The 23,568-nt window shown below is 39.0% G+C and overlaps 2 protein-coding genes across 2 annotated transcripts; both read right to left on the reverse strand.

Annotated features, from left to right (window-relative positions):
- Positions 1 to 7,266: 7,266 nt before the first annotated feature.
- Positions 7,267 to 7,831, reverse strand: LOC104589550 (histone H4). Its single transcript, XM_010247899.3, has one exon. It carries the CDS (start codon positions 7,742 to 7,744, stop codon positions 7,433 to 7,435), a length of 312 nt encoding a protein of 103 aa, XP_010246201.1. The 5' UTR covers positions 7,745 to 7,831; the 3' UTR covers positions 7,267 to 7,432.
- A 14,557-nt stretch (positions 7,832 to 22,388) lies between these two features.
- On the reverse strand, positions 22,389 to 22,959 carry LOC104589551 (histone H4). The gene has a single exon (XM_010247900.3). The coding sequence runs from the start codon at positions 22,862 to 22,864 to the stop codon at positions 22,553 to 22,555; it is 312 nt and encodes a 103-aa protein (XP_010246202.1). The 5' UTR covers positions 22,865 to 22,959; the 3' UTR covers positions 22,389 to 22,552.
- Between the last annotated feature and the right edge of the window lie 609 nt (positions 22,960 to 23,568).

Genomic DNA, 23,568 nt, shown 5'->3' on the forward strand with positions numbered 1-23,568 from the left:
GGATTCCAAGTATACCCCAAAAGGGAAAACACCCACTCCCAAACAGTCTTAGTAACTAGACAAGTAACCATAATGTGATAACCCGTTCCCCATCAGCTTTACAAAGAATACACCTATTGGGAAGTAAACAACAGTTGGCCCTCTTTCTTTGAAGCAAGTCGTTTGTGTTAACTCTTTCTAGGAAAATTTTCCAACAAAAACTACCAATCCGATGAGGAATGGGTTTGCTCCAAATCTCTTTAACAGGGAATGACAAATCAAGCGGAGTAGTAGGTTGAACTAATGTCTCAAAAAATGAAGCACAAGAGAAAGTGTTAGATGAGGAAGGGGTCCAGATTCTGGTGTCTCCCTTACTGGAGTACAAGAAAACATTTTTAATGACGGTTAGCAAAGATGAGATACACCCCAAATCTGTATCTCTTATCGCCTTTCTCAACCCCAGATTCCACCCAAACCCAAAAGAAGAGTTAGATGGATGAAATGGGTTCATTTTTCAAATCTGACAAAGCAAACAATGAAGGAAATTGGTCTTTAGGGGTATGTTCCCAACCCAAATTTGCTCCCAAAATTTTATTCGATTACCAGAGTTCAAATCATACCTGATCCAAGGGGAGAAAACTGGAAGCAGATCATGAATGGCTTTCCACAGGGATGTGGCAGTAGTCTTTGCCAAAATTCCAAGATCCCAGTCATTCTCATCCAGTCCATGTATGCTAGCCACAATCTTCGTCCACGATTTGTCCCTTTCCAATGGGAATCTCCACAACCATTTCTCCAATAATGTCATGTTCCTTTTCTTGATATTCCCAATCCCAAGCCCCCCAGCTTCTTGCTCCTATTTACCACTTCCCACCTCACCCTATGGTCTTTCTTCTCCATCCTATTGGAGACCTTTGTAGAAATCTTAAACACTGACATGAAGTAAACAAGGAGGTTGGAAAGGGTAGACCTAATCAAGGTGATTCTCCCCCCAAGAGAAAGATAATTTTTCCTCCAAGAAGCAAGGCTTTTCTCAAATCTCTCTACTACCAAGTTCCAAAAGTTTTCATTCCTAGGGTTATCTCCTAGGGGGAGGCCCAAATAAGTGATAGGCCACTCCGAGATAGCACACCCTAACAAACTTACACAATTACTTACTTCCCTTTCCTCCAAATTCACTCCCACCACACAACTCTTATCGAAGTTCACTTTAAGATTAGACATTTGCTCAAAGAGTTGTATTGTTAGTTTTAAGTTTTTGATCCAATTTCGATCCCCACCCTCACAAAACAAGATTGTGTCATTTGCAAACTACAAGTGTGTAAGTGGTACTTCCCCCCTTCTAACTCTCCATCCTCTTATTTAGTCTCTAGAGTTAGCTCTATGTATCAGTCTCCCCAGGACATATGCAATCAAAGTAAAGAGAAAGGGAGAGAATGGATTCTCATGACCGGAAAGAAATCCATCGCAGTTCCATTCAGCAATATCGAGTAATGGCAACTCCCAATACAACCCCAGATCCATCTACACCATCTGTCTCCAAAGCCAAAACTTCTCATTACCTCCATCAAAAAGGACCAGTCAACTAGGTCATAAGCCTTCTCTAAGTCTAGTTTGCAAACCACTCCCTTTTTCTTGTATTTCATAAAATTTTCTAAGCTCTCACTTGCAATCAAAATTTGATCAGTGATCTGCCTTCCCTTCACAAAAGCTCCTTGGTTGGGTGTGATAATGGCTAGAAGAACTTTCTTAACTCTTAGAGACAAGACTTTTGCAATTATCTTTACAAACTAATCGGTTTGAAATCCCTTGGTTGTGATGTCTCTTTCTTCTTAGGGACCAATGCAATGAATGTGGAATTTAAGCCCGGATTAATGACCCCGCTTCTATGAAACTCCTCAAAAACCAACACTAGGTCATTCTTCATAATATCCCAACAATCCTGATAAAATGCCATTGTGAATCCATCTGGGCCTAAAGCTTTCATCCTATCCATTGAAAACATTGCTTCCTTTATCTCCTCTAAGTCAAAGTTCTTCTCTAACCCCACTCTGGCCTCTAAACTAAGAGTTGGCCATTCCAGCCCCTCCACCCAAATCCTCTCATTTAGAGGTCTTCCAAAAATTGATTTAAAATTGGTTGCAAAAGCCTCTGCTATTTCTGTTGGATGGGAAAGAACAACTCCATCAACTTCTAGCTTAGAAATGATATTCTTCCTTCTACTGTTTGCCATAGAGTGAAAATATCTAGTGTTTTTGTCTCCCTCCTTTAACCATTTACATCCAGATTTTTGTCTCCAACTTATCTCTTCCTACAATAAAAGATCATCGAACTGCTTTCTAACCCTCCATCTCAATTTTCTGTCTTCTTCTCTAAAGGAACCCCTTTCCTCCTTCAAGTCCAATTCCTCAATCTGCTTCATTAGAAGCTTCTTTCTTTCCTCCACTCTTCCAAATTCCAAACAGTTCCACTCCTTTATTTGAGATTTTAGGAATTGAATCTTCTTGTGGAATCTCATCCCCTCCCATTCAACTAACGGGTTGTATTGTTCCCACCATTCTCTAATATTCTCTATGAATCCCGGATGGATCAACCACATTCTCAAACCTTAAGGGAGCGGGTTCACCTCCTCTTAAGTCCTCCTTACACAACACTATAGGCCAATGGTCTGAAGTGAGTCTAGGGAGTGCCCTAGAATTTAGGTTCCCCCAATGCTCCTTCCAATCTATTTAGAACAAGAATTTATCTAACTTAAAGCAATAATAGATTGAAGGTTGGACCAAGTGTAGATATTGCTTTGGATCAAGAATTCCTTAAGCTCAAAAGTATCCACAAATTGATTGAAATTTCTCATGCTGATTGTCACTCTCTGTTTGGGATTGTTGGTTTCCTCAGTGATTCTCACTACATTAAAGTCCCCCCCCCTACACACACACCAAGGTCATTTCCATAGGCCCCTAATACTACTCAATTCTTCCCATAATCTCTTCATCTTCCTATAGTCATTGGGGCCACATACGTTTGTTAGTACCCATTCAAAGCCATCTTCCACCTGCCTGAATTTCATAGAAATTGAATGATCCCCTATCAGTTCCTCCAGACCTACCACCACATCTTCCTTCCACAATGTAATGATCTCACCTGAGGCTCCCCAAGATGAAGTAACCACCCAATTTATCCCCTTAGATCTCTAGACATTTTTTGCCCATCTGCTATCAAAGTCCATTCTCTTGGACTCCTAGATTAACACCACATCCGGGTTGAACTTCTTAATCACTTCTTTGATAGTTGCTCTCTTCCTTGCACTACCCAAACCCCTCACATTCCAGCTTAGGATTCTCATCTCAACTTTAGAATTTAATCCTAAAGAACCACTAGATATCTATTTGAATCATTTTCTTCTATCCCCTCTCACCCAAACTTCTTATCCCCCTCGATATCTCTTTTTAATCTCTCCACTTCACTCAATTTTCTTTTCTTAATCTTGCTCTCCTCCTTTCTTTTTATTAGAAAAGTTTTTAAATCATTTGGATTCTTCAGTTTACACCCCAGCTTTCCAACAAATTCAACTATCGAATCTTCCCTCCTAGTCTCCTTCCCTCTTTCATTTTTGTTCTCTCCATAATTAGTCCTCTCCTCCATTCTAACCTCCTCCCCATTGCACGCCAATTCAGACCCATTTGTATCTCTCCTTTGTAGCTCATATTTCTTGATTTCACCCATTATACTCTCAATGATTCCCCATATTCTTTCTTCCCTTAATGTTTCCTCCATCCTCACCTCTCCCCCCTTCTTTCCCTGAGGACTCAATATGGTCTCCTCATGGGCTTCTGAGACTGGATTGGGAATGGAATCTGGAACAAGGGAAATAGAAGTCGCATCAGTAGCAAAAGCTAAAGGAACAAGGTTAGTAGGGTTACCTGGGTTCAGCTGAGCAAAGGGAATTGGGATCATAGGAGGACAATTGGTTATCAAGCCCTGTATGTCAAAGTTGGAGTTTTTTGTCTCATCATCTTGGAAGGAAATATTCCCCGTCATTCTGCTTTCACAAAGACTACTCCCCTTACCCGAATGTTTACCATTCAGTCCTGGGTTAACGTAAGCTAACACCTTGGTTTTCTGTACAGCACTAGCGCTTGGGAGAGGCTTTTCCAGTTCTGGGCACCAAAATTGCCCCCCCCCCCACCTCTTTGAATGTGATTCACTCTGTTTTCAGCCTGTGTTGTGCATCCTTGCCTCCTCGTTCCCTTCTTGTTCTCCCACCATATCTCCATGGAATAGGTAGTCCAAGTTTAGAGACTCCCTGTTATGATCCTCTTGAGACCCTTCATCTTCCAAACTTTCAAAACTTGAAATGTTGTCTGAACTCTCCTCCTCAAAGTCATTGTATGAACCACAGCTTATCCACCCTTGGTGGAGCAGGGGAGAGGAAACACATTAAAATGTTATGTTACGGTTGGACCTCTGTTTATGTATAGAAACATGTAAATACTTTATAAAAGCATCTTTTTCTGTTTTCTCAACAAAATTCTACTTTACTGATAAAAAAGGTAATAGAAAACCAACAATCTACATCACAAATGCTTAAAGCAACTAAAATAAATATACCCAAATAAAAACATGTATAATACTATTTTTAATATGCAAAAAAATAAAGTTTTAAGATAACCTTATGGTTGAATAGGTCAATTAATTGTTACTCAAGAAGTCAACCTAGTTGATGCTTTGTCATCCTAAGTGACAACATAATGAATATTAACGAGGTAGTTAGTAAAGTGGTTAGTTTGACCATCAAACCTCATTTGACTAATAGGTTGACTATTGGATAGTCGAATAGGGGTGGCAACGAGCCGAGCTTTTCACGAGCTGCTCGAGCTCGGCTCAGTTTCAGTCGAGCTCGAGCCGAATACAGTGGCTCGATTATTAAATGACCCGAGCTTGAGCTCTATTAGAACTCGTTTCGTAAGGCTCACGAGCCGGCTCGAATATATATAATAAAATTATAAAAAATAATATATATAATAAAAATATTATAGTTATTAATTATTATAATTCTTAATTTTTAAATATAAAATAAAAATATATATACATTTTATTTTTATAATAAAATATAAAACGAACCGAGCCAAGCCGAGCTCGAGCTTATGAACTTTTGACTTGAGCCGAGTTTGAACTCAAGGTTTTGGCTCGAACTGAGCTCGAGCCTTGTAGAATAGTCTCGAGCAGAGCTCAAACCTAGTAATATTTGGCTTGGCTCGGCTCTAATCCACCCCTACAATCGAACACTAGGAATTTCAAATTACTTCCTTCAATATGGCACTAAACAAAACAGAATAGTAAAACAGAATTTTGGGACAAGGCTTAGAGTTGCCTGGGAGGTACCTACTGCATTGAAAGCACCGCTCTTGAAATCTTTGGCAGAGAACAGAACTTGTCATTAGGTACAATGGACCCAAAAAGCCTAAGACAGAAAGACGTATTTCGGTAGTAAAATTGCATGATATTGGTAGTTCACCATTCTGTAGCATGGAAGTTGATATATTCTCACCTTCAGTTGCTTACATGGAAGATACCCGAGAAGCAGATCTCGCTTAGCCAAATACCAGAACCTACTCCAATAAATTTATAGAAGCCAATGGTTATACACAAATGGTCACCTGCTAAAAACTCCTAAATGGGCTAAATGCAAATGACTGAAATCTTTGTAAGGCAAATGTGACAAGAGGCGTTATCAGCCCCATTGGGCTTCTCCCTTCTTTCTTATTATTTAAACAAGAGATAAATAATCATATAAATAAACTGTTTGGGAATATCAACAATATGTTAAAGCATTTTGAGCCCCTAACTAAAAGCCAGAATCCAGAACAATTGTAGCTTATGTACTAGTTTCAGAATGAAATTTAGGACTAACACTAACAGTCTGACTCACCAGACAAAGCAGTATATCCAGGCACTCTTGAAGGTTCTGGTCATGACTCATCACCAGAGTTGTACCTTTCCTCTTCTTTCCAGTATCACAGTTGAACACCTGCACCCTACATCATATTGTTCATCTTTCCCTTCTCTACATTTAACATTGAGCTTACCAGAGTTGACATTCCAAGCTAAAGCATATGGATTGATCTGATGTTAATAGAATCTGTAACAAATCCATGCATTTCAAAATCCAGAGAAATAGGCAGAAGTGAGACAAATAATCTCCACATCAATCTTAGACAAATACCATAATCCATTGCAACCGTGACATGCCACTTGTCACAGGCCGTACCCCCATTTTCAATAATGCCTAAATTTCATCAGCAGTTCAGTCAGATTCATAGTGTAGGGTGCCCAAATTAAATCCAATCCCACCCCAATTCCTTCAATTAAGGCCTGGTCACATGTTTGAACAGGTTCTCTCTGATAGATTCTATCTCCCTCGGATCTAAAATCAACTTCAGCAGCGACAGAACTAGTTATGTTTGTGATTCCCTAGTGACAAAAATCCAGAACCCATTAAGAAGATCAAAGCATCAAAGCGACCCAATTTAAACCCCCTGGCAGTTACAAGCATAGCCTTGACCAACTCCACGATTCTTCACAAATCAAAGAGTTTGAAGAGAAATCACTAAATCTAATTGGTTCTACATCCCAAACAATCACATGAAGAAAAGAAATACTTTACCTTTTCTCAAAAAAAAAAAGAAAATAAATACAAGAATCTCGATTCTCAAGCGCAAAAGAAGCGAGGGTGGTGAAGAGAGATCCACTGAAGAACATATGATTGCAGAAGAGTTACTACACCACCACTCCCATTGGAACAAAGAGAATGATAAAAGCCAGGAATACCGACTTGGAATGCGCCGATAGTTAAAGACAGGACCAGGGAACAATTAAAAGAAAAGCTACAAGTAGAGCTAGGGTTACGGTTAGGTTTTGATTCCTTCTTTACTTACTTTTCTAGTGGAGGGACTTCTAACTTCAATAGGAAGACAGTATCAGCCATAGAACTAGAAGAAAGTCAAGAAACAAGACAACAGAAGCAGCTGCGCATAAGAAAACGCAAGCGCACACCGCACACCGAAAAGAGATCTTTCTCGCGGAGACGATGAACTCACATTGGAACGTGAGACCAGCTTATTATTGATAATGCCCCAAATTTTGCCAAAAGAGTAATTAGTATTCAAAGTAAAACAATATTCAGGGATACCATGGTAAACAAGCCGAAAAAATTGGAACAGAAGATGCGCACGTTAGCAAAAAAACTCGCAAAGGAAAGTCTTCAGAATAAATGAGATCAAGAGAAACTAGTAGGAAAAGCCAAATTCTCATTGAAATGGTAACTTAAAATGCCAACATATTCGTTGAGTCTACATAAAAAGATCCTTGGAACTGCAAATTTACAAGTACAGGAGGAGCAAAAGACTGGCATAAAGATGCAGAAGAATTCTTGCAAAGCGGAGATGTTCCTTGATCAACCACCGAAGCCGTAGAGGGTCCTACCCTGTCGCTTGAGGGCATAGACGACATCCATAGCGGTGACAGTCTTCCGTCGAGCGTGTTCAGTGTAGGTGACCGCGTCGCGGATGACGTTCTCCAAGAAGATCTTGAGGACGCCTCGAGTCTCCTCATAGATCAAACCACTGATACGCTTCACTCCACCACGCCTCGCCAGACGTCTAATGGCCGGCTTGGTGATGCCCTGAATGTTATCTCTCAGAACCTTACGATGACGCTTTGCGCCTCCTTTGCCCAATCCCTTACCACCCTTTCCACGACCAGACATTGTTGCTGCTGAGTTACAGACGAAAATACACTGAGAGAAGCGGAAGACAGAGCGAGAGAACCTTCGGACAAGAAAGAGAATATTGATGAAGAGGGATGAGAGGACGGGAGTTAATAAAGGCTTTTCAAATTTTGGGTTGGCGGGTTTTTGACGGAGTCGATCCATGTGACAGGAACTTTTGGCGGTTAGATGGAAAATCGACGGAGATAATTTACTTAGAAATTTTCAAATGGATCCATGACGTGGAAAGTATATACATTTTGCACGGATGATCTGCTCCGCACGCGGACCTCACAGCACGTCACACGCGCACATCAGATACGGAAGATGAGATGTCCCCAATAGTGGATGTGGATGTGAGGTCGGTGTAAGTAGCGTTGTATGAGAAGCAGGTTACAATTCGTCAAGAACTATCAGTACAACGCTACCGAGTTCAAATCAGCCCCCAAACGTCCCAAGTACATCCCCGCCATATATTAGAAACATCTCTTAATAATGCCTCATCATTTTTTATATTGTCGTGGAGGCTAATTTCAACTCATCCCAACCAGTCACTGCAGCCGTATGGGAGTGTTTAGCTTTAGCAGATCCGAATTCGAGGGAACAGTCTAGTGATGGAGTGAACATGCTAACAACAAAAATTCAAAAGTTGCATCACCACATTACCAATATTCACATCTCACCATGTATGTGATGTGGGTTGGGATTGGGTTGAACTTCAATTCTGTCTTGACTCAATTCAATCTGGTTAATTCATAACCTTGTAACAGCTTAGGTTATGGTACTTAAAATTAAAGAGTTCACATTTGCCCCCACACAATTCGTCCAAAATCTCCCTACATGCATTGAGAACATCTTCCGTACTTGTCATTGAAATATATTCCCAATACACGATTAAGATGTGTTGTGCATGATTTTGGGGCACACTATGTGGGGGACAGATTTGAACTCAAAACTAAATGCCAAACTCCCTTTAACAAATAACTTGGTCATGGTTTAATGGTAATAGTGGTTATCATTTACACAAAGAAAATAAAAACCAATTAATCACTTAGAGTTATTTGAGTAGGTTTGGGTTTTGGGTTTGGTCAAACTATTCGGATTCAGATCAGACCAATCGACCCAAATCAGCTCAAATTAAGTCGATCATGTCCATTTAGATTCAAACTAGGTTGGTTTAATCCGAACCAATCTAAATCGGGTTGACATGGGTTCATATTTGGGACCAGGTCGACTAACCAAAATCGATTTGAGATTGATCAACCATGCCCTCCAGACTTGGGTTGAGTTAGTCTGGCCCAGATCGGTCCAAATCAGTCGAGTTAGGATGTGCCTAAAGAATCTAATCTAGTGTTGGATCTAGTTGGTCCAAATTGGGTCAGCCTAGGTTGTTGGGTTGATTTAGGTTGAGCATAGTTGGACCATTTGGGCCAAAATAAAATCAATCCAAATTGGGCAGTTGAATGAATTTGATTGGATCTAGGTTAGTTCCAATCAGGTACGAGTGAACCAACTTATCCAAACTAGATTATGCCATTGAACCATTTGATTGAATTTGGATTCATGTTGATTTGGTGAATTGTGTTGACTTGAACTAAAATTAATTTTAATTAATAATTAATTAGAAAAATGCATTAATTATAAATTGTTTTACTCGAATAAAGAAAATTAAAGAAAAATGGCTAAGAAATTCACACTTATACCATTAGTGGTTAACCCAATGGATATCTATGACCCGACCCGACCCAACCCACTTAAATTGATCAAATGGGTGATTCAACCCATTTCCAACCCATTTAAGTAATTGCACGGATTGGTTGGGTTACATAATGAGTGGGTTTAACGTATGGGATGAGAACTTGCCACCCCTAATTGGAATATTTTTTTTGTTGGGGAAAATCAAAGATTAGTACCATATACTTTGGTCCCTAAACTTCAAAATGTGTCATTCCAGGGTTGGAAACGAATCGAGCCTTTCACAAGCTATTCGAGCTCGTCTCGTGAGGCTCGTGTGCCTAATGTATATATTATATAAATATATATATATATATATTAAATAATTTTTATTTTATATGATAATATATATAATGTTTTTAATTTTATGTATAATAGTAAATAATTTTTATAATTCCTATTTTTTGTATGTAAATATTTTTATATGTACAATTTTTATTTTTTATAAGAAACTTGGCTCGTAGTCAAGCTCAAGGTGAGCCGAGTTCAAACTTGCAAGCTTTTGAACCAAGCCGAATTCGAGCTCATGTCTCTAGCATGAATCAAGCTTGACCCTAACACTATTTTGGCGAGCCGAGCTCGTATAGCTAGGTATTCGACTCAGCTCAGTTCAATTCAAGTCCACCCCTAATTCCAATACCTAAACTTTCAAAACATGCCAACTTACATATCATTAACCGGACATCAATTATATCTATCACATGGCATCATGTGTGACTTAAAATTTTTAAAAATATCAAAATTACCCTTTGAAATAAAACATTGTCCATCATCTTCTTCCTCTATAATATAAAACAAAACTTAATTTTCTGCGTTGCGTGTGAGCAATTTGGTGGATATTGTGCTTAGTCTACCGCAATTCCATAACCGATCTATTCTGCTTTTGTGATGATGGAATGTGCAACGGGAAAAATTGCTCTGGTATGTGAAAGTATGGATTGGTTAGAGTTTGGCGCATTCTTGTCAAAATTTTAATAGATAACTATGCAAAAAAAGGCAATACAACTTTTTTCTTACAACAAATCTGGACCAGATTCATCCCAAGAATGATCAATTAATTAAAAGTATGAACTTGATAACGATGTTTAATTAGAAGCTACGTAAATCTTCTATGCTAACGACGATAATGATTCTTGAAGCCCGCCGCCCTTGATAAAATTAGATTCTTAAGTATACTACTTATTTTTTATTTGAGTATATTTTGATCTTCCATACCTAAAAGAGGAGGGGGAGAAAAACTTAAGAGAATACGAAAATGTCTCATGTCATTATATAATTTTATTTTCAAACTCTTTTTCAAAAAAATATTAATTTGATATTTTATCAATTACACACCAAGTACCTTATAATAATGCAGGTTTGTGTTTTCAAATAGTTGTAGGGTTGTTCCTTGAAGTAAGGTGTTCAACAAAAGGAACAAGACCAATAACCCATACAATTTAGTCATAGCTCAAGTTGGTTTATTAACTTTTCTATACACTTAGTCATGGCAAAATTAATTGAACGTCTTAAAATTAATAACTTGAGTTGGCGTTTGATTGTACTTTTCAGACGTCTGAATCTGAAAATATTGTTTTTCAAATACCATCTTTGTTTAGTGTTGCATCTGAAAAGTTTTTTCGGATCTGAAATTTTAAGACTCAGGCTCATCGCTTAATGCGCTCAGACGCATTTCAGATGTAGCCAAAAGTCAAAAATACCCCTCCCCATTCTCTTTCTTTCTCTCTCCCCTTGTCTTCCCGCCAAAACCTCCCTCAAGTTTCCTCCCTCTTCTTCTCTCTTGAGCTCGAATTAGATCAATATTTATAGAGAAAGGGAGGGGGGTCAGGTCAGAATTCGTTCAAATACAGTGGTTGGGATTCAAAAGAGGTTTTTCACGCAAATAAGCAAAGATTCTTCAAAAAATAAATAAATGCTAGTCAAACTTTCTTATTTGGTGAAACATTTTCTTTGATTTGGGGGTGGTTTTCATAGGTTTTGTGCGTCCAATGGGAGATCAGGGTGTGTCTGTCATGGCAGTCTCGTATTTGGGGTTATCAGTGGCAAAAGTGTAAATTTGATAAACTTTTAAATGTTATTTTGTCTTTTCTTGGTTTTAAGTAGGGATATTTTGGGTCTATTAGGCTTTGTTTCATTGGGCCACGTGTTTTAATGAGTCAAGAATGGATTTGACATCATTCATCACCCTTTTGAGGCTTCAGGTTGGGAAAGATGATGTGGCAATTTAATCTGGTGTGTCGAAATTGTATCTTTCTAGTTTAATAGTCAAACGGATGAATCCAGTCATGAAATTTGACATTTCGGGGTTTTTTGGGTTTCTGAACACAGTAATGTTGTCTGATTGGTTAAATAGGGCTGGGATGATTGAGATCTATAGCTAACAACTTCTAGCCATTAATAATAATTATTTTCATATATTTTAGATAATCCCAAAAAAGGAGATTGGTTAAGAGTGGCATTTCTATCAATTCTATGTGAATTTTGTGTTTCATTGGGATGAATTGAATCTGTATGCAAAGTTCAAAATATTGATACATATTGGCCCTATATGCCCCTATAGAGGGTGTATCGGGGTTTTGATCAGTTCAGGGGGTGGACAAACCTTAAACCAGCCCTCTAAACTAGATTAAAAAAAAAAAAAACTAAAAAACCTACCAGTACTTCCCAATATGTGTTTATCAAAGTATTGGGCGTATCAATATTTTGAACCTTGTTTGCATGTAATGTTGTTAAAGGCAATTATATTATTGATCCGGTGCATTGATGTTTCAATATGATGCATGTGCAACCACCATGTTTTAAGACTTGAGAAAAGTCTTGTTTTATCATTGATCTGGCATTTTGTGAGAAGTCTTTTCTTATGTATTATACAATTATTTTCAAACTTAAGCAATATGTGAACTTTCACCTGTGCTCAAGACATAAAAGCATAGTCAAACATCACCATCAATATCAAATATCATATGCATCGCACAGGCCATTTTACTAGGATATATTATAAATAATAAATAATATATTATATGTTATATATTTTAAGTATATCCATTTATATATAATGCATATATTCATTTATAATATATATTTTTGTTATAACCATGTATTGGTGCCTGATTCGGAGTTGTTACAAATATGCTCATGTGCATTAATCATTAACGGGGCTAGATTAGTACCATGTACTTTGGGCCTAGTCTCACTTTGGTCCCCAAACTTCAAAACATGCCAATCTAGTCTTTCATTTCTTCATTTATGATAACACACTTGCTTTCTTTGAATTTATGCTCAGAAAAGCTTACTTAAGATAGTTATATACTTAAATCACACCATTAGTACCCTCAATGAGTTTGTTATCATCAAAACACATAAGATCAACAATTCTCATTCTTTCATCTCTTGTGGTTGGACAATTCATCAACTAGATGAACAAAACAGATTTTAACATGGTGACCTTCATGAGAATGAATTCATGTCTCAACCACTAGGATTTGTTGACCCCTAATGGCCTCACTTTGTTTGTCATCTTTGAAAATCCCTCTATGGCTTGAAGCAAGCACCACAAGCTTGGTACTCCAAGTTTTTTCTTTGCTAACTTTGACTTCTCCATATTCCAAATCTGATCTGTCATTGTTTTGTCTTTTTTTCTTACCAAGGAGATTATATCATTTACATTCTTCTCTTCTCCTATGAAGACCATGTGCTTTCGCTCTAAAGGAGTTTGAGCCACTAATTTACTTTCTTGGTATACAAGCCATATGTTCATCCCTAGGCCTCTTTATATCACAGTGCAAGTATGCTTTGGATCTCCTTTAATGGCTCTCTTTAGATGGTGTTCACCCAATTTCCACACCTATGGCACCCTCTACCTCTCTCTCATTTTGATGGAAGTACTTTTGATGATGTCACTAGATATCACAATACGGTGGGTGCTCACTTCAATATATTCTCATTCACTACAAACAAGTGCACCAGTTCCTCCATGCTCCATCTGAAACACATTGGATCATTGTTAAACACATCTTGTGCTATCTAAAGATTATTCTTGACTACAACCTTGTATCACTCCTTGTTCTTCAATACGACTTCATGCCTTCTTTAATAGAAAACTTGTTAGACAGTCTTTGTATGCCCTTAGCTTCAATCAGAATGATGTACTTTTGATGTTTATTGTAAATGAATAAAGTGCATATATGATTCATGTTCTTGTGGTTTGTTTCTGTGTTATACCCTTAAACTGGACACTTAATGAGACTCGTGTTAGTTTAGAATGTTCACAGCCGGTGGATCGGTCTGGGGAGACCTATTCTGATAAGGCTGACACTGATGTGCCACCAAGTCGGTTGGGGTGGCCTGTCTCAGCCGCCAGGGTGAGACCCAAGGCACATGCAGTGTAAGATTAATTGAATCTTTGAACCGGACCAGTTTTCTAGTATTGCCCTGGACCTTGGAGATTAATGGGCAAAACTGGAAAGTTACACCTGACCCCTAGACTCGATTATGATACTGCACTAGGTGTCAGATTAGGCTGTTTTTGATATGCCAATCAGTGAGATCCTTGGCGGGGATCAAAACGTGGGTATGTTGGGACAGTCTGAGAATTCATCTGAGTGGGTGATCATAGTGACAGGATCAGCCCCTTTGTTGGACAAAGGTAATGATCGGGGATTCACTCTCTCTGATGGAAACCAAGACTGTCGGCAACCGATTTCAATCGTTGAGAGTTGTTTTGCAAAATATATTTTATGAGATATAAAAGTATATATTATGGTTTCTAAAATGTTTGCGAAAGGTTTTAATTCTCGGGATCCATATAAGCAGAGAGTGCAACACTGTTCCTTGCAGCCAAGGGAGATGTCATCTCTTGTCGGGCAGTGTTTGATCACTATGGGATGAGAGGTTAAGTGTAAGGCCATTGAGGGTAATGCCTGATGGGCTAATCTTGCATCTGCCCACAATCCCTGGGTTTTTATAAGGTGGCTTGGCCTAGGGACCACTTAATGTAAGTATTGGGCCCAATAGAAGCCCATGTGATGGGTTTCAGGGGGTGCACTGTCCACAACAGTGTATTCGGCCATGCCTTGTAACAAAGGCTGGGTCAAACCCATGTGGCTGATGCGTAGATCAATGCTTGGGTCCCACGTCATACAAAGAAGCCCAACTGGGCAGCAGTTTGGAAACAGTTTGAGCACATAGACTTATTAGGCCTGAAGCCCATTTCAAACTGGCCTAATTTGATTAGTTAAATAGATGGGACGGATTTGGGATTAAATCAGCAGATAGGATAGAGTCCTACCCTATCCACTCAGAGAGACCAGATCTGAATATAGATCTGGAAACCTCCTGATAAAATCAGGAGAAGGCTAATCTAATATGCAGATAAGATAAGGGTCTAATCCTTATCACTTAAAGAGAGTCCAAATTCAGATAATGATCTGAATTTGGAAAATCCTGATAGGATTAGGAGTTGATCTCTTTAAGTTTGTAAAACAGGAAAGGGGCGAACCATCCAGATCATCCCAAAAAATCCCGAGACACCAAATTTCGAATTACAGAGAGAAGAATACACAGTGTGACTGCGCCTTCTCCCTGTGATCCCTTCCTGTCGCCGCTATACTGCCAGTTCGTTATCCAACATTGTAGGAGTGATCAAGATTGGATCTTGACATCAGTCTTTGCTGAAAGGCTAATAGGAAGTTGTACTCACTGCCTCCATTGGATTCTTGTTGAAGAATTTGGTTCGTAGGACGGACCCTACTGATTCTGCTACTCCATCCACTGTGTCATCTTCAGTGGGAGCAGTCTTTGGTGATCTTCTTTGGGCGTGAACACCTCCATTGAGAGATATTATTTCTCTATATCAGGTATACCCCTCTCCTACTATTTCGTTTCAAATATGGTCGATTTATGGTTCAAGATTGATCCTTGAAAAATATGATTTTTCTAAAATAGGGAATACGATTCCCAGTTGAAGGGAGAGAAATTTTTGAAATTCGCCCATCCTATTCCGCACCTTTTGGGCGTCCATGTGATGGATCTTACATCCCTTCAAAACTGGGATGGTTTCCCAGATGACCACAAATCACATTGTGAGTTTCTGTGTTTTTATGGAGAATGATCTCATTTCATAATGATCTCACAATCAAGCAACAATCTCTCGCTCTAACATTAAAGTTGAGTATCAATGCATCACCATGGCCAGGTCTAAGCTTGTTTGGCTTCGCTTTCTCTTTCATGAGCTTAGACCCTATTTGGTTCATAGGAATAGGGTCTAGAATCGGAATTGGAATGGACTATTCTTATTTCAACTATTTTGTTGGGCGGAATCAGAATCCCATTCTCATTCTTGTTGGAATGGCATTCCCCCATATGAAGGAATGGTCATTCCCTGCCCCTCCCTTGGGAATGAAATCCTTTTCTTGTTGATTCCAATTCCAATTCCCATTCCTGTCTAAACCAAACAGACTATGAGAATAAGCCATTGCGGTTCTGATTCCGAAGGATTTCGATTCCAATTCCGATTCCAACTACAAACCAAATGAACTCTTAGTGTCCTCATCACTCATCCTCTCACCAAGAACATCGAGATTGATGTGCACTTTGTAACCAAGTTCAGAAGCAAGCTTTCAATGTTAAATTCATTTCTACCAAGGATTAGCTTGCAAATATTTTCACTAAGCCCTTAACTAGCCAACGTTTTCCCTTCATCAGTTTCAAGCTCTATGTTTCCTCTCCCATAGTGAGCTCGAGGGAGGGTGTTAAAGAGTAAAGTTGCAACTGTTGCACATGGTGAAGCCCAGCTCAAGGACAGCCCCTTGTAAGTATCTTCCCTTCATTTCTCAATCGTTTGCTTAGAGTCCTCTGTGCTCAGACTCCTTATCTTGTGAAGTCAGATCAGTTGTAACAAACAACAAAGGATATAAATGCACGAATTCCAAACACTCAGGCAATCGAGTGTGGAGTTTATTCTTTCATCCTTGATTATTTTCACCAAGTAATTCTCTGGAAATTACTTTGGAAAGCTTTGCCTATAGAAGTTAAATTGAAATCCAAAAACATAGGGTCCATTTGGTTCATAGTCGGAATCAGAATCGTCCATTCCCATAGCCTATTTGGTTCAAACATGAATGGGAATGATAATGGGAATTGGAATAAGTAGGAATGGGATTTGATTCCCAAGGGAGGGGCAGTGAATGGTCATTCCTTCAAACGGGGGAATGCCATTCCTGCAGAAATGGGAGTGGGATTCCAATTCTACCCAACCAAAACCCATTCCGATTCTGATTTCAAACCCCTATTCCATTGAACCAAATAGGGCCATTGTTAGACAGTGTATGCCCTTAGTTCTAATCAGATTGATGTGCATATACATTTATTATAAATGAATAAAGTACATAATTGATTCATGTTATATTTTGTGTGTTTTTGTGTAATTACCCTTAAACTGAACACTTATGAGACTCGTGTTAGTTTAGAATGTTTTCAACCATTGGATAGACTTGGAGAAGTTTATCATGCCAATGCTAACACTAATGTGCTACCAAGTAGGTTGGGGTAGCTTGTCTCAGCTGTCAGGGTTAGACTCGAAGCACATGTAGTGTGTATTTGTTTGAAACACAGAATTCAAACCATTTTCCAATTATGCCTTGGACCTTGGAGACTGGTCGACAAAGGTAAAAAATTACACCTAAACCCTAGACTCGATTATGGTACTGCATTGGGTGTCAGATCGTGTTGTCTTTGATATGCCAATCAGTGAGATCCTTTGGGGGTCAAAACTTAGGTATGTTGGGGCAATTTGAGAATTCACTCGAGTGAGTGATCATAATGACACGATCTGCCCCTTTGTCGGACAAAGTGAATGATTGGGACTACACTCTCTCTAATGGAAACCAAAACCATCGGCAATCGATTTCAAATTTGTTTGAGGTTTGTTTTGTAATATATATATATATATATATATATATATTATGTTTTAAGAAAAATGTTTGCAAAAGATTTTAATTCCTGGGATCCATTCGAGAAGAGAGTGCAACACTGCACCTTGTAGCTAGGGGAGAAGTCATTCCCTATCAGGTAGTGTTTGATCATTAAGGGCTGAGAGGTTAAGTGTAAGAGACCGTTTAGAGTTGTTTTACCTGATGGGCTATATCTCACTTAAGTCCATTGTCCTTGGGCCTTAATAGGATGGTTGGATTCAATGACCATTTAGTGTAAATGTTGGGCCCATTAAGAGCCCATACTGATGGACTTAGGGGTTCACTATGCTTATTAGTGAATTCGACAAGACTTTTTCACAGAAGCTAGGCCGAACCCATATAGGCTTATGTGAGGTCATTGTTAGGATCCAACGCCATACAAAGAGGGCCAAATTGGCCAACAACTAATTGGGGACGTGAGCCACTTGCATAATGGGCCTAAGGCATGATTAATTGGATTAATCAAGATGTCACATGACAACTTAAACAGTCATGTGACACGGGCAAATATGGGTATGGATATGAGTTTATATCAGCAATAGGATAAGAGGATAAGTCTTATCCACTTAAAGAGTCTTACCCACTTAAAGAGTCCAGATCCAAATAAAAATTTAGATCAAAGACTCCTCCTAATTGGATTAGGAGTGTTGATCCTCAAGGCTTATAAGAGGAGGAGGGGGTGAACTACTCCAGACATCTCATCTACTCTCAATTCTCTCATTTTGCTCTTGTCGCCCAAACCCTAGTTCAACCTCCAGTTCTTGGACTGGTAGGGATCAGTTTTGATATCTAATTTTTGCAAGAAAACATTAGATCCAATTCGTGTTTACATCCCTTGCTCGATCCAAACTGTTGAATTGTAGTTCTTATTAAAGGATTGCGTTGCTGAACTGATTTCAATTCAAACTGGTTTTGGTACCTTCTTTGGGTGTGAACTACCACTTTGGAAAGTGCACATGTGGATTCTGTATCAAATATTATTTTCCCTTTCTTTTGGTTTCAGATCTAGTCCAGTTTGGTGCAAGAACGATCATTGAAAAATACAGTTTTTCTAAAACTAAGAATGCAATTCTCGGAAGAGAAAAGAAATTTTTGAAATTTCACCCTACCATCCAGCATGGTTCAACCATCCATATGATAGATTTCCCCTTCAACCATAATAAAGCATAGCTCATGTATCTTCTATGGCAATGAAGAAGACACAAGAGCATATCTTTGTTCATTGATTATTTTCTTGGGCAATTTAGCTTGTAGCAAAGATGGGGTTCAACTTAGAAAATTTGTATCAAACTACTACTAGATGGTTGAGTGGTGTCCATTTTTCAAACAGCAAAATATAGTTCTTCTTGAAAATTTTATTTGCATCTATAGACACATTTGGTGAGCAGGAATAGAAAGATATTTGAAAAAATAGAGCCTCATCCATATTAGACTTATATATCAGCAGTTCAAGAGTTGGAACAGTGACAATTCTTACAGTTGAGATGGCTGCACCAAAAGGTTCTGAATTCTGACGGAGCCAAGGGTCAATCTCCAAATATATACAGAATGATGATTCTTACAATCCAACTACATCAGCTGCAACTGTTGCCATTGGTGCATTTACTAGTTCAGGCGAACTTGTTTCTACAGATGGTCATCAATTGGAGGCAGAGGGAAGCAGAGAATCTGAAATTAAAGCAATCTATGGAGGACTCTTAAACGCGAAGGAGCAGGAGCTCAAATCCTTTTTTGCTACAGTCAGACACACAAGAACTGATCACTCTTTTGCACAGGAAGCAAATTTATGGCACGTGGGAGGAAATCATTCTGCTTCATAAAACATATCTATTAGCATGTTTTGGTGATGTAAATATACAGTATATAAACTGGGACTCTAATTAGCAAGCTCATCAACTAGCCTATCAGCAATATATGACTGTTAATCAGTCTAGATCATGTAATAGCATCTGAGAAAAAAAAAGCTTATTACAGAAAAAAAAAACACTTAAAGTTCAGATACATATTAAGCAAGGAAGGCCTCGAAAAAAAGGGAACCACATCTGATGCATAAGAATCCAAGTTTGAAATTGCAAATTGAACAAGAGAGTGGACCATGTTACACAACCTGAAAATGTAATGAATCGAGCAAGAGAGAATTTGTCAAAGTAAGTTCCTGCAACTACAATCAAGGCATGAATCCAGCAAGGAGGAGAAATATTAATCGCTAGTTTAAATGTTTTGATAAAATTATTTACGTAAATCTCATTTTGTTAGAAACCTGATAGTACTTGTACATTTTTTCAACACCAAACTTTACTCTCAATGAAATTATTTATACACAGCATGATAAATATTTATGATATAATACCATTAAAAAATATGAAAATATAGCATTCACTAAGAATAGGTATTAATCAAAGGTCATGCTGGATTCATAGTTCTAATTTATTTTGATGGTATCATTTTTTGAACTAGTGACAAAAGGCTGTGTTTGGTTGCTGAGCAAATTTATTTTTACTAGTACAAATGCATGGGAGTGTACTGCTGAGCAAATTTACTTCATTTGTACTGCAATCAAACAAAATAAGCTAAAATTTGAAACAAAAATGGCCAGAATTTACACTCAAATCATTTGCACTGCCATGGTTTTGCATCAGTGCAAATTTATTTGCATTGCAACCAAACACAGCCAAAGGATGAGGTTCGGAATGAGACAACCAAAACTGATCCAATTGGCACCTCACCCCTAAAACCATGTCCATCTACCTACCATCTTTTCATCTAGGGGTGGGAAATGGATGTGGGTTGAGAGCCAGCCTATCTACAAACCACCTAGATCCATTAGTAACCCATAATTCTAAGGCGTACATGGGTTTCTAACTCAACTTAATCAACCCCTGTTGACCTTCTGAATATTTGAACCTTTGCAAATGCATGGAGAAAACTTTGGTTGTTTGGTAAAGAACAGCCTGGGCTGTTTTAAAGTTTCATGGGTTTCTTTAAGCCATAAAAGGAGAATTTCATTCATTCATACTCGAAGTACAAGTCAGAACAAGTAATTTCCAATAGAAGTGCAAACTCAAAAGCAAGACTCCCGGAGCCATTTAAAATGTTAAAATGTGTGTGTGTGTGTGGGGGGGGGGGGGGGGGGGGGGGGGGGGGGGGGGGGGGGGTGCAACAACCCCAACAACCAACAGTTCCACATGAATAGACTCAGGGCTGACTTAGTGGTACATTGGTTCAACCCAAATGCAAGAACTAGTCTTAAAAGGTTAGAGAGAAAAAGAAGACAAAGGAGAGAGAATCAAGAGAACTGAATGAGGAGGGAGAAAAGAGATAAGAGGAGAGATAAATGGATTATAGAGAGAAGAAAGAGAAACGAATGAAAGAGATATAAAGGAGAGAAAATGGATGAAAGAGAAGGAAAGAGAACCAAAAAGAGAGAGGAGATAGAAAAGAGAGATGAGAGGAGAAAGAAGGGAAGAATAAATGGACAGAGAGAGAGAAAGAGAACAAAGATTTGGGAGAGATTGATGCACATAACTTCAAATCTGTTGCTAAAATTCCATAAGCAATTCATTGAGCATGATATGAATAACAGCTTAATAAAAGCTCCATCATAATGCATTCCATCAACAATACAGAGCCCCACGGTTCCTGCTCAAATACTGGATATCAAACAGCAGGAGTGGACCACCATAGACCAGACTGCTGCCAAAGTTTTGTATAGAGTTCTTTACTAGAAACATCGTGCATCATATCGTTCAGCTTCTCCTCTTCTGTATTTAACATTGAGCTTACCAGAATTAGCATCCAAGCAAAAACATATGAGGTGATCTCATGGAAATAGAACCTGTAACAAGACCACTCACTCCAAAACAGAGAAATAGGCAAAAGCAAAACAAACGATCTTCTCATCAATCTTAGAGAAGCCATAATCCATTGTATCCGTGACACATAGCATATGGCCATCAGACCAGACCCAATTACCAATACACCAGCAATTCGGTCAGAGTAAAGCACCCAAATGAAATCCAATCTCACCCCAATTCCTTCGGTGAGCAGACATAGTCGTGTGTCATTCGAACAGGTCATCTCCCTGAATCTAAAACCAACTTCAGAATTGACCCATTAAACAAAAAGCAGACACAAAGCATCCGAATGACACGATTTTTAAATCCCCTAGCAGTTACAGATGAGACTTGACCAATTCCATGATTCTTCATAACAGAAGAGTCTCGAGAAAATTCACTAACTCTAACTGGTTAAAGAAGCTGATAAAGAAGAAACCAAATCGGAAATTGAAGTCACTCAAAAAAAATCAGAAATTTAAGGCAAGGTTCTAAGGAGTGAGATGAACACCTACCGCAACTCCACGCGGGTAATGACGAGAGCTCCACTCAAGAAGAGCGCCTTCTTGAAATTGAGGTGCCACCCGACCATAACCATTGGAATGAAAGAAGATAATGCACATCATCAAGATGCCGAATTGGAGGAAGCCAAGCAACGCCGTTTACTCTCAGATTGCAGACAACTCATCAAGTGGATAATTATGGACTGAATCAGAGAACAATTAAATCAAAGACTACACTTAGGGTTAGGGATAGGTTTTTATTCCTACTCCGCTCATTGTTCAGTTGGAGAGAAATTTTAAACTTTGGTGCGAAGATATAATCAACTATAAACCAGAACAAACAAGACAACAGAAGAAGTGCACCAGATCCTGTATTGTTCAGGAAATCTAAAATGGGTTGAGGCAAAAGCCCTTTATTTGCAGTTACAGTGAGAATTAAAACAGATGGCTGTACAATCGCTTAAAAACATTTACTAAAAATCTAAAACGAGCTGAATGGGTTCAATCATCTATACGGGAACATTAGGGTAAAGAAGCCGAGCATATTACAAAAGAAGATGCACATTCTTAGAAATCAGAGAAGACCGATATGAAGATCCAGTAGTAGGAAAAGCCAACTTCTCATTGAAATCATGAATTAAAATGTGAACATATTCGTTGAGTCGACATAACAAGATCCTTGGAATTCCAAATTTACAAGAATAAGAAGAGAAAAAAGACTGGGACGAAGATGTTGTAGCTTTGTTGCGCAGCGGAGTCATTGTATGATCAACCACCAAAGCCGTAGAGGGTCCTGCCCTGTCGCTTGAGGGCGTAGACGACATCCATGGCGGTCACAGTCTTCCGGCGAGCGTGTTCAGTATAGGTGACTGCGTCACGGATGACGTTTTCCAGGAAGATCTTGAGGACCCCGCGAGTCTCCTCGTAGATCAAACCGCTGATACGCTTAACTCCACCACGCCTGGCCAGACGCCTAATGGCCGGCTTCGTGATTCCTTGAATGTTATCCCTCAGCACCTTACGGTGACGCTTTGCGCCTCCTTTGCCCAATCCCTTACCACCCTTTCCACGACCAGACATTGTTGCTGCTGAGTTTCAGACGAAGAAACCGTGAGACTGTGAGAGAAGCCAGAGAACTTTCGAATGAGAGAGACTTGAAGATGGAGGAGAGGGATGAGATGATGGGAGTTTAATATAAGTCTTTTCAAATTTTGGATTGGCGGGTTTTGAGGGGGTCGATCCTTGTGACAGGAACTTTCGGTGGTTGGATAGAAAACCGACGGAGATGATTTACTTAGACATTTTCGAATGGATCCATGACGTGGAAAATATGTACTTTTTAACTTTTAAGGCGGCGGGAATGGATCAAAAAACGACACCAAATCAGCCCAACAAGATTACCCCCCACAACACATTTCCGCCGTATATTGAAAACATCTTCCATCATCATTTCTGATATTATCATTGAGATTCGGATACACGGCAAAGATGTGATGTGGGACGTTATGAGAATCAATATTGTGGGAAGCTGATTTAAACTTCCAAAAACGTTTCACACAATAAACCCTCGCCATGTGTCCTATCACACGCTTCTCACTTTGATTTCGTGCGGAGCTAACGGAGTGTCCGTTAACGCGTGAATCCTCCACCCCCTCCTCTTTCATCCTCACGAGTTCAAATCACCCCCTCATCAGATTGTTTCTCACAAAGTCCTATAATATATTCCCACCGTGTATTAGAAATAATTCCTGAGATAATATTAAAAATGATACGTCATCATTCGA

The sequence above is a fragment of the Nelumbo nucifera genome, chromosome 4 (genome assembly GCF_055504915.1).
Source record: "Nelumbo nucifera cultivar China Antique chromosome 4, China Antique-T2T, whole genome shotgun sequence".
Lineage (NCBI taxonomy): Eukaryota > Viridiplantae > Streptophyta > Magnoliopsida > Proteales > Nelumbonaceae > Nelumbo > Nelumbo nucifera.